This window comes from Ipomoea triloba, chromosome 3, assembly GCF_003576645.1.
Source record: "Ipomoea triloba cultivar NCNSP0323 chromosome 3, ASM357664v1".
NCBI lineage: Eukaryota > Viridiplantae > Streptophyta > Magnoliopsida > Solanales > Convolvulaceae > Ipomoea > Ipomoea triloba.
In genome coordinates this window covers 21,807,428-21,819,435 of record NC_044918.1, presented here as the reverse complement: position 1 = coordinate 21,819,435, position 12,008 = coordinate 21,807,428, and the positions used below count along the sequence as shown (strand labels likewise).

The window sequence follows — 12,008 nt, the reverse complement described above, 5'->3', positions numbered from 1 at the left end:
GTATGCGTTACATGGATCAATAAGCTCTCATAAAATATAAAAAGGGGTAAAATAACAAGGATAATATGATTGCAATAGTATTTCCTTGATAGATGTAGGAAGACTACAAGTATATTGTAATGGAATAGAACATGATTTGGTAAATAATTGTACAAGACTAATTTATACAAAGGGAATTCCAACTAATCTAGCTAAATTCGCAGTGGACCACAAGACTATATCAAAACCCATGTGGCGGGCCAAGACTAAGTCAAAGCCCATCATCCCAGGCCCGAAGACAGACTTCGAGTCCTGGACTCTTCTTGGGACACCTGAGTCATTTTCTTAGACTTCAAGCAATGGGCTCTCAGACCCCGAGTCCTTATTATTATTTTGTCGTTTTCAATATCTCCATCAAAAATTTATTTTGTTGCAATTTTGCAATTTAATTTACAACTTGTGCATTTCGTGGCAATTTTGCAATGGAATAAGAATTTTGTTGCAACTATGGTGCAAAATATAAAAAAGCTGCCAAAATTTGGTGGGTAATACTTTTGCAATGGACAAATCCGTTGCAATTCTTGCAATTGGATTACCAATGGAGGTAAAAATGGTTGTAAGTTTTTTATTTTTAAAAAGAAATTAATTTGCAATTGGAGAAAAAAATCGTTGCAAATATAACGTTGCAACAAATTGATTGTAATAAAATTCATTTACTACTAAAATTTTGTTAACTATTAAAACATTAGCATAATTACAATTATTTCCCACATTTTAAAATTGATCTTAACTTAATTGATTTTGATTTTTGGATTTATCAGTTCGCACCCACAAATAATTTTGAGAAAATTAAAGCAGTAAAATTATTTTAAAATATGATACAATATAAGACGGTATTTAAAAGAGTAAAATTGACTAAAATAAATTATTCAAAAATACAGCATAAATACACAATCTTATACGAGACTGGATCCAAACTGAGAATTAACTAAATTGAAACCAAAAAAATCAAAATTTGTAACAAATTACACAAAGCAACAACTTTAAGTAAAATTGCAATTGTTTATAGAATTTTTAATTTATTTTTTTAATTAACAAGGTTTATGAAATTATTAATTCCTTAAAATGCCCTTCACAATGCATAAGTACCACTCCGTCTTCTTAGAAACGCGTAAAACAAAATTTTTTCCACATATTTCATTTTCTATCATGGAATTATCAAATTGCCAAACTCTTTGGCAATTAATTTCAAGATGATAAGGACCATAAACTTATAGAAAGATAGAGAAAGCTTTATCATGTAAGAAGAATATGAAAATGTGTATTACAGTGGAATAACTTGAATGTGAAAATTTGAATTGCAAAATAAAAACTCTCTTGCTGTAAAAATAAACTCACTTACTGTAAACTAATTAACTTACTATAAATAATAGTTACTATATATCTTCTTGAGGAACCAAAAAAAAAAAAAAGAGGTATATATAGTTGCATTGAGTTCAATGACAATATACATAAATAATATAATCATGAATCATCTAGAAAATCCCTATAATAAACTCTTATGTCAAACTCTTAAAGTGAACCAAATTTCTATTTCTTTTCTTTTACTTCTTCTAATAAAGTTTTGAAGTGTGGTAAGAGTTTTACTCTTTAGATTTTAGAATACACAATATTTTTTAAAAGAAAATGTATAAAACAAATAAAGAGTAAATTTTTTCCTCATCTTTTAATTGATTTCCAATTATGAAATTGTCAAAGTCTTTGGCGTTTAAGAAGGGATATGGTCCATTTTCTTGATTATGATGACTTCGAGGAATGAAATACGACATTACAAAGAAATATCACAATGTGTGATTATCTTTACTTTCAATTTCTTTAAGATTTTTTACTTCAAAAATGACTTTAAAAAAATCAATTGTAAATTCTTACTAACTTTTCAATTCTATTAATCTATTCCACCGTTTTATTTACTTTTAATTTTTCTTTTTCAATTTGCTAAGTCACCCAGTTCTATGCTAGAACAATCAAATTAGAATTTTGTTTCCACCCACATTCTCAAGACATTTTGGAAATTAAAGAGATAGGTTTGGTGCATGTTGGGAGAGAAGGGTTTAGACAAACTAAAGCTAGTCTTGTTTTGTTTTGGGTAATCCCCTCCCCATCTTGCGATGATGAGAGAAGGATTTTGACAAACTAAAGCTAGCCTTGTTTTGTTTTGGGTATTCTCCTCCCCGTTTTCCGGTAATGGTGATGGTGGTGGTGAATCAAACTAGAATTTTGTTTCCACCCACATTCCCAAAGCATAGGCGGTTTGGCAATGATCCGCTAAATCCTCACCAATATACAAAATCCGCTTCTAATCCCATCGACATCTACTTAAAGTGAACTAAAATTCTATTTCTTTAATTTCCTTTTTCTTCTTCTAATAAAATTTAGAAGTGTGGTTAGAATTTTGTTCTTGAGATCAAAATACACAATATTTTTACAAAAACAAATAAAGAGTAATTTTTTTCCACATATTTCAATTGATTTCCTAACATGGAATTATGAATCAAAGTCTTTGGCATTTAAGAAGGATAAATGGATATGCTCCATTTTCTTGATTATGATGGCTTCCCGGAATGAAATATGAAGTTACAAAAAAAATCACAATGTGTCATTATCTTTGCTTTCAATTTCTTTAAGATATTTTACTTCAATAATGATTTTAAAAAAAATCAATTGTAAAATCTTATTAACTTTACCATTTTATTCCATCTTTTTATTTACTTTCATTTTTCTCTTTCAATTTGCTAAGTCACCCATGCCTAGACTAAAACAATCAAATTGGAATTTTATTGGAGAAAAATTCAAATATCAATTTATTTATGCTTATGTAGTTTCTCAATAAAATAAATTGTGTTTAAAAAAAAAACTAAATAAATAAAGAGGAATAAACTTTATAGAGAGTTTAACAATCAAAATATAAAAACTATTTTACATGTGTTCTTATGAATTGGGAAATAATACATTTGCTAGTATACTACAAATTTAGTAGTCATACAATATAATAAACAATAAGTAAAATTTATAGTATATAATTTTATAATAGATATTCATTCCAATTCAGATATAATTTCTAGTCCACTATTGAACAGTTTCCCTGGCTTGTTAGCTTTAGCTTTTGATGGATCAGTGGAAGTAAAAGGATTGGGTGGCATGGAGGGAGGCTCCTCAGCTTCAAGCATTTGAATCACAACCTTTATTGAAGGTCGATCTATCCACAGGATACCACTGAATGCACCAAAGTCCCACTATTGTCAGTTTCTTTGCAATTTTGGAATCCTCCTCTTTCTCTATTTGGATCTCTACTTCTTCTCCCCTGTTTAAGATATTGTAAATCCATTCTGGGAAATAGTCTTGGGCTTGGCTTGTTTCAGCTGATTCACTAATGTCACTCTTTTTCCTTCCCCCCACCATTTCGAGCAAAAGCATTCCAAATTATACGAAACATTTCCAAAATTGCGAGAGAAGAGTTCTGGTGCTATATAGCCCATGGTTCCTCTTGCAGCAGTCATGGAGACAATGCTCTTCTCCTTGGAGCACAACTTTGCTTGACCGAAATCAGAGATTTTCAGGTTGAAATTCTAGTCCAACAATATGTTACAAGGTTTAATGTCAAAATGTAGTATCCTTTGGTCACACCGTTGATGAAGATACTCAACTCCTTTCGCTATGCCCAGAGCAATCTGCTGCAATTTCTCCCAACCAAGGAAATTTGTGTCTTTTGAAGAAAATACAAACTTTTCAAGACTTTAAGTAACAACATTGTAACAGAGTAATAGCACTAAAAAAAAAACTTTAAGTAAAATTGCAATTGTTTATAGAAGTTTTAATTTTTTAATTTTTAATTAACAAGGCTTATGAATTTATTAATTCCTTAAAATGCCCTTTAGAATGCATAAGTACCACACCTACCATAGTCTTCTTAAAAACGCGTAAAACAAACTTTTTTCCACATATTTCATTTTCTATCATGGAATTATCAAATTGTCAAAAGTCTTTGGCAATTAATTTCAAGATCATAGGGACCATAAAAATATAGAAAAATAGAGAAAGCTTTATCATGTAAGAAGAATATGAAAATGTGTATTATATTATAGTGGAATAATTTGAATGTGAAAATTTGAATTACAAGATAAAAACTCTCTTGCTGTAAAAATAAACTCACTTAATGTAAACTAATTAACTTACTGTAAACAGGCTCTCTTCCGGGAAAAAAAAAAAAAGAAGAAAAAGAGTTATATATAGTTGAGTTCAATAACAATATAATCATGAATCATCTAGAAAATCCCTATAATAATAAACTCTTATATGCCAACTACAATTTCTATTTCTTTCCTTTACTTCTTCTAATAAAGTTTTGAAGTGTGGTAAGAGTTTTACTCTTTAGATTTTAGAGTACACAATATTTTATAAAAGAAAATGCATAAAACAAATAAAGAGTAAATTTTTTCCACATCTTTCAATTGATTTTCAATTATGAAATTGTCAAAGTCTTTGGCATTTAAGAAGGATCAAGGGATATGGTTCACTTTCTTGATTACGATGACTTTGAGGAATGAAGTACGAAGTTACAAAGAAATATCACAATGAGTGATTATCTTTAGTAATCAAATTGGAATGGTGAGGACTTAGCGGATCATTGCCCACCCTAGCTAATGCATATGCTTTGAGAATGAATCAAAGTCTTTGGCATTTAAGAAGGGTCAATGGATATGCTCCATTTCTTGATTATGATTGCTTTCAGGAATGAAATATGACAGTTACAAAGAAATATCACAATGTGTGGTTATCTTTGCTTTCAATTTCTTTAAAATATTTTACTTAAAGTGAACTAAAATTCTATTTCTTTCCTTTTTCTTCTCCTAATAAAATTTAGAAGTGTGGTTAGAGTTTTATTTTTGAGAATACACAATATTTTTTAAAAAACAAATGCACAAAACAAATAAATTGTAATTTTTTTTTCACATATTTCAATTGATTTCCTAGCATGGAATTATGAAATTGTCAAAGTCTTTTGCATTTAAGAAGGATCAAGGGATATGCTCTATTTTCTTGATTATGATGGCTTCCAAGGAATGAAATAAGAAGTTACGAAGAAATATCACAATGTGTGATTCTCCTTGCTTTCAATTTCTTTAAGATTTTTTATTTCAAAAATGACTTTAATTTAAAAAAAAATCAATTATAAAATTCTTACTAACTTTTTCATTCTATTCCATCGTTTTATTTACTTTCATTTTTCTTTTTCAATTTGCTATGTCACCCAGGCCTAGACTAAAACAATCAAATTGGAATTTTGTTTCCACCCACATTCTCAGAGCATAGGCATAAATATTGGAGAAAATTTCAAATATCAATTAATTTATGCTTATGTAGTTTCTCAATAAAATAAATTTTGTGTATTTTTTTAAAAAAAAACTAAATAAATGAAGAGGAATAAATTTTAGAGGGAGTTTAACAATCAAAATATAAAAACTATTTTATACGTGTTCTTATGAATTGGGAAATAATACATTTGCTAGTATACTACAAATTTAGTAGTCATACAATAAACAATAAGTAAAATTTATAGTATATAATTTTATGAGAGATATTCATTCCAATTCAGATATAATTTCTAGTCCACTAGTGAAGAGTTTCCCTGGCTTGTTAGCTTTAGGTTTTGATGGATCAGTGGAAGTAAAAGGATTGGGTGGCATGGAGGGAGGCTCCTCAGCTTCAAGCATCTGAATCACAATCTTTATTGAAGGTCTATCCACAGGATACCACTGAATGCACCAAAGTCCCACTATTGTCAGTTTCTTTGCAATTTTGGAATCCTCCTCTTTCTCTATTTGGATCTCTACTTCTTCTCCCCTATTTAGGATATTGTAAATCCATTCTGGGAAATAGTCTTGGACTTGGCTTGTTTCAGGTGATTCACTAATGTCACTCTTTTTCCTTCCCCCCACCATTTCCAGCAAAAGCATTCCAAAACTGTAAACGTCTGATTTATACGAGACATTCCCAAAGTTGCGAGAGAAGACTTCTGGTGCTATGTAGCCCATCGTTCCTCTTGCAGCAGTCATGGAGACAATGCTTTTTTCCTTGGAGCACAACTTTGCTTGACCAAAATCAGAGATTTTCGGGTTGAAATTCTGGTCCAGCAATATGTTACGAGGTTTAATGTCAAAATGTAGTATCCTTTGATCACACCCTTGGTGAAGATACTCAACTCCTTTAGCTATGCCGAGAGCTATCAGCTGCGATTTCTCCCAACCAAGGAAATTTGTGTCATTTGGTGAAAATACAAACTTTTCAAGAGAATTATTCACTAAATATTCATAAACAAGAGCTCGATGGAACCCATCTGCGCAATAGCCAACCAAGCGGACCACATTGATGTGGTGTATGCTTCCAATTGTGCTCATTTCATTGACAAACTCTTCCCCATCTCCGTCTCCTTTGGAATTATTGAGGACCTTAACAGCAACAAAAACATCATCTGAAAGCTTCCCTTTGTACACTGTACCATAGGAGCCTTCACCTAATTTTTCACTAAATCTGTCCGTAATTTTCTTGATATCTGCATATGAATACCTTGCTGGTTTAAGAGCCTTATAGTCCTCCAAGAATCTTTCGATCTTCACTTGGTCCTCTTTCTTCATTTTATTCGAGCTATAAATACGGTAGGTTACAAGAACGATCACCACGACAAGAAACGAACCAAGAACTTCACCTGCAAGCACAGCACATTCAAGCGCACACTGTTACTGTTAATCAGATCATTCTAAAAGAATGCTTCACCTCTGATCTGAACAAATGAATAGAGAGATTAAAACTAAGGGTTGATCAAAGTTTCACCTGCAACCTTCAATTTTCTCAGTGGACCTGTATATGAAAGATAACACAAAATCAGTTGGTATTCATGTAGCAAGTGAAAGTAGAATAGAAGGAAAGAGCATAAGTATGAGCAGAAGAAGAAAAACAAGAGTACTTTTTCCATAGCAGTCGTCAACATCATCTGCAGTGCTGTTGTTCTTTAGCCTACACCTCGGCCCAGTCCAGCTCAATCTAAATTCATTGTTATCTTGTTCTATGAAGTAGTAGGGGACTGAAATGTCAAACATTTTTGTGCAAGAAATTAGCTCTGTTACAGTGTAGAGATATTGGGAAGACTGCACAGCATAAACGAAATGGCCTGGTTTGGTAAGGCATGCTATCGATTGTATATAAATGGAGGCAGTGATGTTCCTGTGTGTGGAGCAGCTGAAAATGCTGAAGTCATAAAGACCTTCGAAACTAAATGGAGATGCAGATAAATTTAGTATGGGGAGCAGTTGTGGGAGGCAGCCATCCACTCGAGATATTACAATCTCCTGATATTCATAATCTATATCCTCTATAAAAAACTTTACTGGAAATGGAAGTTGCAGGGTGGCGTTGAGAAGTGGAAAAGGAATCTCCAATGCAGTTTCGCCCTTATGAGTGCATAAAAGGTCAAATCCAGGGTAGCCACACTCTGGGGGCTGGATGTGTTTCAGTCGAAATGGGAAGGAGATTTGAGGGCCATTATTCCCACATTTTCTGGGCAAACATTCATTGGGATCATAGCCATAGCCATAGCCATAGCCCAAAGTCAAAAAGAGCACAAGAATGGGAAGATTCAGGAAATAGCCTTTCCCCATTTCTGAAGATCGATCAGAGAATAGAAACATGCCAGGAATAGAGCGAGCGAGCTGAGGATGATATATGGAGTTTGGGAGTACGTTGTACAGTATTTGTTTCATCTTTTATCTTGTTATAGACTCGATCTTCCTCTCTCCCCAACACCTGCCATCCTTTAATTTGTGCATCCATCTAGCTAGGAGTAGGAGGAAGTTTCTGCATGCTAGATGTCACCATACATACATGTCAAATTAATGTTGACTTAGCTTGCTGCTATTACGTACTAGTGCTTCAATTCCTTAGCTTAATTGTCTTTTTTTTTTAATAGTTACCTTGTTTTGTTTATAATCAGTGTAGTGTTCTTCATTTGTAGATCCACTCAGACTCAACTTGATAGAATCACAGTTTTAAGAGGCAAGGTGTTGGACTGGCCCTTCACTAGCTTCCACCAAACAATCCTACAATCTTCTTAGCCACCAATTGATGGACTTGACCCTTTACCAGCCTCCACCCAACAAGACTCGAGTCTTGCTATTGGAAGGAAAATTAATATCATCAGAGACAGCGACATACAGCTTATTCAATATTGGCGTGCTAGCTTGAATTTTCCAAGGAAATTACTCAGTAATTAACTTCCCTTAAATTAATAGAGATCAGGCCAGGTCAAGAAAGACTTTAGACTTACAATTCATAAGTCAGTCAATGATTTATCAATCTTTTATCCTCTATCTGCAACTGCAATTTGCTTCCTTAGCTTCGATCTTCATCTTTCTCTAAACTCTAATAATAGCATTCAGTAAAGAGTAGAAGAAGAAAGATGGCAGGAGTTATTAGAGTGCGCATGATTGTAATGAGTTTTGTGGTTGTGTGGTGTGCCACAATCACAAATTGCAGATCATCCCCCCACATCAACATAAACAACAACAACAACAACTGCACTTGTGCTTGTGGTACCATTCAAAACATTAAATATCCTTTCCGATTAGCCGGTGATCCCACCTCCTGTGGCCTTCCCGATTACCAACTTTCCTGCGTAAACAACCGCACCATTCTTCTTCTCAACTCTAATAAGTCATTTTTGGTACTTTCCATAAATTATACAAGGCTTACAATACGACTTCTGGATCCTGGTCTTGAAAAGATGAATCACAACAACTTCAACTCCTGCTGGCCAGCTTTCCCACGTTATACTCTGATGGAGGCCGATGTGCCCAAACAGTATTCATATTCCATCAAAACCCCTGTACACTACTACATGGTTGGGATAAACGCTCACGCGATATTCATAGGGTGTAGAAATCCAGCACAATCCCCCTTATATGTGAAGATGGATGCCTGCAGTAACAACACTACTACTACTTTGTCCCACTCTTACGTCTTAGAGGGAGGAGGATATGAAGGCGAAGGCATGATAGGAGAGTTAGAGAATTCATGTAGCATCACAGCGGTTGCTTGGTACTCATCATCTAGAACTAGACGATACAGAAGCACTGATGAAGAAATTGGTGAAGCACTGGCTTGGGGGTTTGAGCTCTTCTGGTTTCGTTTCAACTGTACTACTCAACACTGTATAGTCGGATCATCTTATAAGTACTGCATCATTGATACTGACCACAGCGGCGCATTCATCACCTGCCACAATTACAATAATCATCGGACTCCCTGCGGCCTCTTACATCGTTGGCCTCGAGCTCGTCATTTAGACTTCAATAATCCCAAGTGTAAGTAGCTACATTTCATCACCACACCACAATACATTACTCTTTAATTTATTTGAATACAATTATATTGGATCTTTCCCATCTTTCTTTTAGTTTCAATACTAAACCCATCGAATTAAAATAAATTATACTCTAGTTGGTTTGGGGCCTGCCAGGCGCTAGGCCAATCATTATTACATGGACCAGGGTCCACACAGTTACGTGGACCATAAAAAGAGTAAATTTTTAATATACTAAAAGTACATTATTTTTGTACATAAAGTACATTATTTAAGTATTGAAAGTACATTATTTATACTACTGTCAAATAATGTACCTTCAATACAAAAATAATGTATTTTTAGTATAATAAAAATGTACTTTATATTCATGGTCCACACTATAATTTGCCGCACTAGGCTAATCGTTACATTGGTTCTAAAATTATGTATTACATATTATGTATCTTTAGTTAAACCTTTAAATAAATTGAAGATACATAATATGTTAAATATATTTTGTGTCTTAGTTAATATATTATGTGTTTTCAATTTATTTACAAATACATATTTTATTAATTATCGAAACATAATTTGAATGTTATTTTAGACTATTCATATACCTATTTCATAGTATGATTTTTCGGGCAGCGCGGGGTGAAATACAATTAATTCCCATCTGGTAGTGCTACACTTGTGAGAGGAATGAATTAATATTAGAATGAAATTGCAGCACCAACTGAATGAAGTCAAGAATAGAAAATAAATTTAAAACACAGAGCACTTGTCTATTTGGTTGCATTTTTGGAAGAAAAATTTGTCCAATCTCAACTACTATACACTAACACTGTACGTTTCTCATTGGATAATATAATGCAGGTCTACAAGAGCTGTGGGAAAGTAAGCTCACTACCCAACATTTCTACATATACTCTTTTCTCAGATACTTAATATATGCTCATTATTTTGCCTTCTTTTTTTTTTGAAATTAAATCACAGATGACAGTGAAATACTAGGCGAATACATTAGTAAGATTATATTCTCTCCATAAAAAGCTGCATGCATGTGTTATACATTATTGATATTTAATTTGATCCTACATCCTGCTTTTTTAGTTAAATTTTTATTTATCTTTGCAGAGTATATCGCATTGGGAAGATTTAGTTTGGGTTTACTATTCCTAATTAGCATAGTAGTGTATAAACTACGGCGGCGCCACTTGTCAGCTTATGACACCATTGAAGACTATCTAAGCGGTCCAAACAACCTCATGCCAATAAGGTACTCCTACTTTGAGATCAAGAGAATGACAAATAATTTCAAGCACAAATTAGGTGAAGGAGGCTATGGAACTGTGTTCAAAGGAACACTCAGAAGTGGCCCTTTTGTTGCTGTAAAGATGTTGGGCAAATCCAAGGCTACTGGCCAGGAATTCATTAGCGAAGTCGCCACTATTGGTAGGATTCACCATACTAATGTTGTGCGCCTCATTGGCTTCTGTGTTGATGGCTCAAAGCGTGCGCTCTTATATGAATTCATGCCCAATGGTTCCCTAGATAAATACATATTCCCGAAAGAAGAAAGCTTTTCATTGAGCCATGAGAAAATGTTCGAAATCTCCCTTGGAGTGGCTCGTGGGATTGATTATTTACATCGGGGTTGTGACATGAGAATATTACACTTTGATATCAAGCCTCATAACATTCTTCTTGATGAGAACTTTAGCCCAAAAGTTTCTGACTTTGGACTCGCAAAACTGTATCCCGTCGAAGATAGTCTCGTGTCACTTACAGCAGCAAGAGGCACAATGGGTTACATGGCACCGGAATTGTGTTACAGAAACATTGGGGGAATTTCTCACAAAGCCGATGTTTATAGCTTTGGGATGCTGTTACTGGAAATGGTAGGGAGAAGAAAGAACTTGAATCCATTTGTAGAGCAGCTAAGCCAGATTTATTTCCCTTCATGGGTTTATGAGCAATTGAAGGATGGGAAGGACATTGACATGGGTGATGCAACAGAGGAGGAAAAGAAGGTTTCAAAGAAGATGATAATAGTGGCACTGTGGTGCGTACAGATGAATCCTAGTGAGCGTCCAAGCATGAAAAAAGTAATAGAGATGCTTGAAGAAGAAGATGTTGAATTGCTAGAAATGGCGCCAAAGCCTTTCTTGTCTCCAGACGAATTGCCAATTGATGAAAACTCGATTGCAGATGCTCAAAATGTGGAGTCGCCACTGTTATCGGATAATCCCGTGCGCTCCTCTAGTCTTGAAGTGTGTGGGAACTAAATAATATGCAGCTTATTACAATGCTCTGTTCTGTAATATTTTTATTTTAGTTTGTTTTATTCCTCAACTACTTTAACAGCCTTGTTTAATAGCCTAAATAAACTAAAATAATAAATTTTGTTTTCTGTATCATGCCCTTATTTGGCTATTTGCTATGCACATTAACATTTTTTTTTTTTATACATGAGGAAGGACAAACCCGGTGACTAAACTAGCACCCTTCGTTAATAACATACAAAGTGGGGATCCAAGCAGCATCATCACTCAAATCTCCCATTACAAATTTCAGCAGTACACTCATCTCATTCCCGTCCTTATTTGGGTTATCCACATGTTTTGCCAAGGCA

The 12,008-nt window shown here is 33.9% G+C and overlaps 2 protein-coding genes across 3 annotated transcripts; one reads left to right on the top strand and one right to left on the bottom strand.

Moving 5' to 3' along the window:
• Positions 1-5,491: 5,491 nt before the first annotated feature.
• LOC116012259 (rust resistance kinase Lr10-like) lies at positions 5,492-7,807 on the bottom strand. The gene is made up of 3 exons (XM_031251761.1): positions 7,001-7,807; positions 6,868-6,894; positions 5,492-6,742 (listed from the first exon to the last, which is right to left on the bottom strand). The coding sequence occupies exons 1-3, from the start codon at positions 7,791-7,793 to the stop codon at positions 5,619-5,621; spliced, it is 1,944 nt and encodes a 647-aa protein (XP_031107621.1). The 5' UTR covers positions 7,794-7,807; the 3' UTR covers positions 5,492-5,618.
• Positions 7,808-8,398: 591 nt separating this feature from the next.
• LOC116012258 (rust resistance kinase Lr10-like) lies at positions 8,399-11,793 on the top strand. 2 transcript variants are annotated; one of them, XM_031251759.1, is made up of 4 exons: positions 8,399-9,392; positions 10,250-10,270; positions 10,370-10,399; positions 10,511-11,793. In XM_031251759.1, exons 1-4 carry the CDS (start codon positions 8,489-8,491, stop codon positions 11,659-11,661), a joined length of 2,106 nt encoding a protein of 701 aa, XP_031107619.1. In that variant the 5' UTR covers positions 8,399-8,488; the 3' UTR covers positions 11,662-11,793. The 2 variants fall into 2 exon arrangements, with proteins under 2 accessions (XP_031107619.1, XP_031107620.1); XM_031251760.1 differs by lacking the exon at positions 10,370-10,399.
• The last annotated feature ends 215 nt before the right edge of the window (positions 11,794-12,008 follow it).